The following is a 1396-nucleotide window of genomic DNA, read 5'->3' on the forward strand; positions in this document are numbered from 1 at the left end:
AAAAAAACAAAAAAAGTTCCCTACATCCGTAATATCTCAACGCATACGAACATCAGACAGATTAAGCCGTCATTTTGGAGCACTCGTCATCCGGTGCTCTGTTCAACTGATTTAATTTCATACTCTCAAGTGCTGACTGCAGAATCAATTTCGCAGTCTTTGCGTAACTATCCATAGTTCATCTTTCTGCAGAGATGGCATAGGCCCGCCGGTCGGGTTTACCGCTCCAAAGTGAAATGATAGAGCATCGTTGCATATCGCTATGTTGGACCATCGATAGATGGTGGACTCTGCCAGGACTTTCTCCATATCGTCATAACTTTTCAAGTATAGAGAGTATAGAATTGGTTCAACTACCATTCGAGAGAGTTCGTTGAAATCTTGGAAATCTTGGAAATATTCCTCTATAGTGTGTTCGATTTTGATAGCCTAAACGGGAAAAGTGCATATCATTTCCAATACGCATAATTTCACAAACAAACCCTCACATAATAAGGCTAACTAGATTTGAGAACTAAATAAATAGCCGATAGCGCTACATCGATCACCGTTTCACTTGTGGGGGAGGGGTGGGAGTGATAGACCCACCCGTTTGGACTATCAAAATCGAACACAACTTCGAGAGGTGGGCCATTTTTTCCCAAAGACAACACCACGTAGGTGTGAAATTCGAAACTGTACTATTAACAACAATAGAATTATTTCATTAATAAAAGCTCAATCGTAAATAAAACATACCGTACAACCTCAGAATATCATACTCACCGATTCACCCGAAAATCCGCGGAAATTTTTTTCGCCGCTCCGCCGACACCAACCCTCTGCGTGTTCGCGACGTACCGATGTCCCAGTTCATAATCGTCCGGAATCATCCAGAAAAAATTCCGCAATAAATTCGTAATTTTTCCCATTTTTTCGCCAACACCAAAGCCACTTCGCTCACTTTCACCGAATTCTTCCGACGATCCTCCCTCCTTTTCACTAGCCAAAACTTTTCGCTTCTTCTCCTGAGTCCAGAAAATTTCCAATATCACTACCGTACCAATCACAAATACCATAAACTGCAGCGGAACTACTGCTAGAATCACCGAAACCACTCCACACGTCGGTATTGCCATTACATAAGCCACTCTAGTCACCAAAGGGTCACTCCAATTCCACGCAATAGGTATTCTTTCAATCACATTCAGAGCCTTATGTATTGCAATATTCATCTCGGTCGAGTTTACCAACATACGACGTAGCCGCACATCAGCATTTTCTTTACTTTCCACGTCAGCCTCCCACACCACATAGGCGTCCCTCTGTCGGAATTCCCAGTCTCGGGCGGACATCACTCCGTTTAGTGTGAGTAGAGCAAGGAGTATCCAAGGCCATAGCCATCTAGGTGCTAACA

The 1396-nt window shown here is 43.2% G+C and overlaps 1 protein-coding gene across 1 annotated transcript; it reads right to left on the minus strand.

Moving 5' to 3' along the window:
- Nucleotides 1–761: 761 nt before the first annotated feature.
- On the minus strand, nucleotides 762–1334 carry Pmar_PMAR013325 (hypothetical protein; the record flags this gene model as incomplete). Its single annotated transcript, XM_002766510.1, has 1 exon — nucleotides 762–1334. The coding sequence occupies one exon, from the start codon at nucleotides 1332–1334 to the stop codon at nucleotides 762–764; it is 573 nt and encodes a 190-aa protein (XP_002766556.1).
- Nucleotides 1335–1396: the final 62 nt, after the last annotated feature.

This window comes from Perkinsus marinus (assembly GCF_000006405.1).
Source record: "Perkinsus marinus ATCC 50983 genomic scaffold scf_1104296972672, whole genome shotgun sequence".
Classification (NCBI taxonomy): domain Eukaryota; phylum Perkinsozoa; order Perkinsida; family Perkinsidae; genus Perkinsus; species Perkinsus marinus.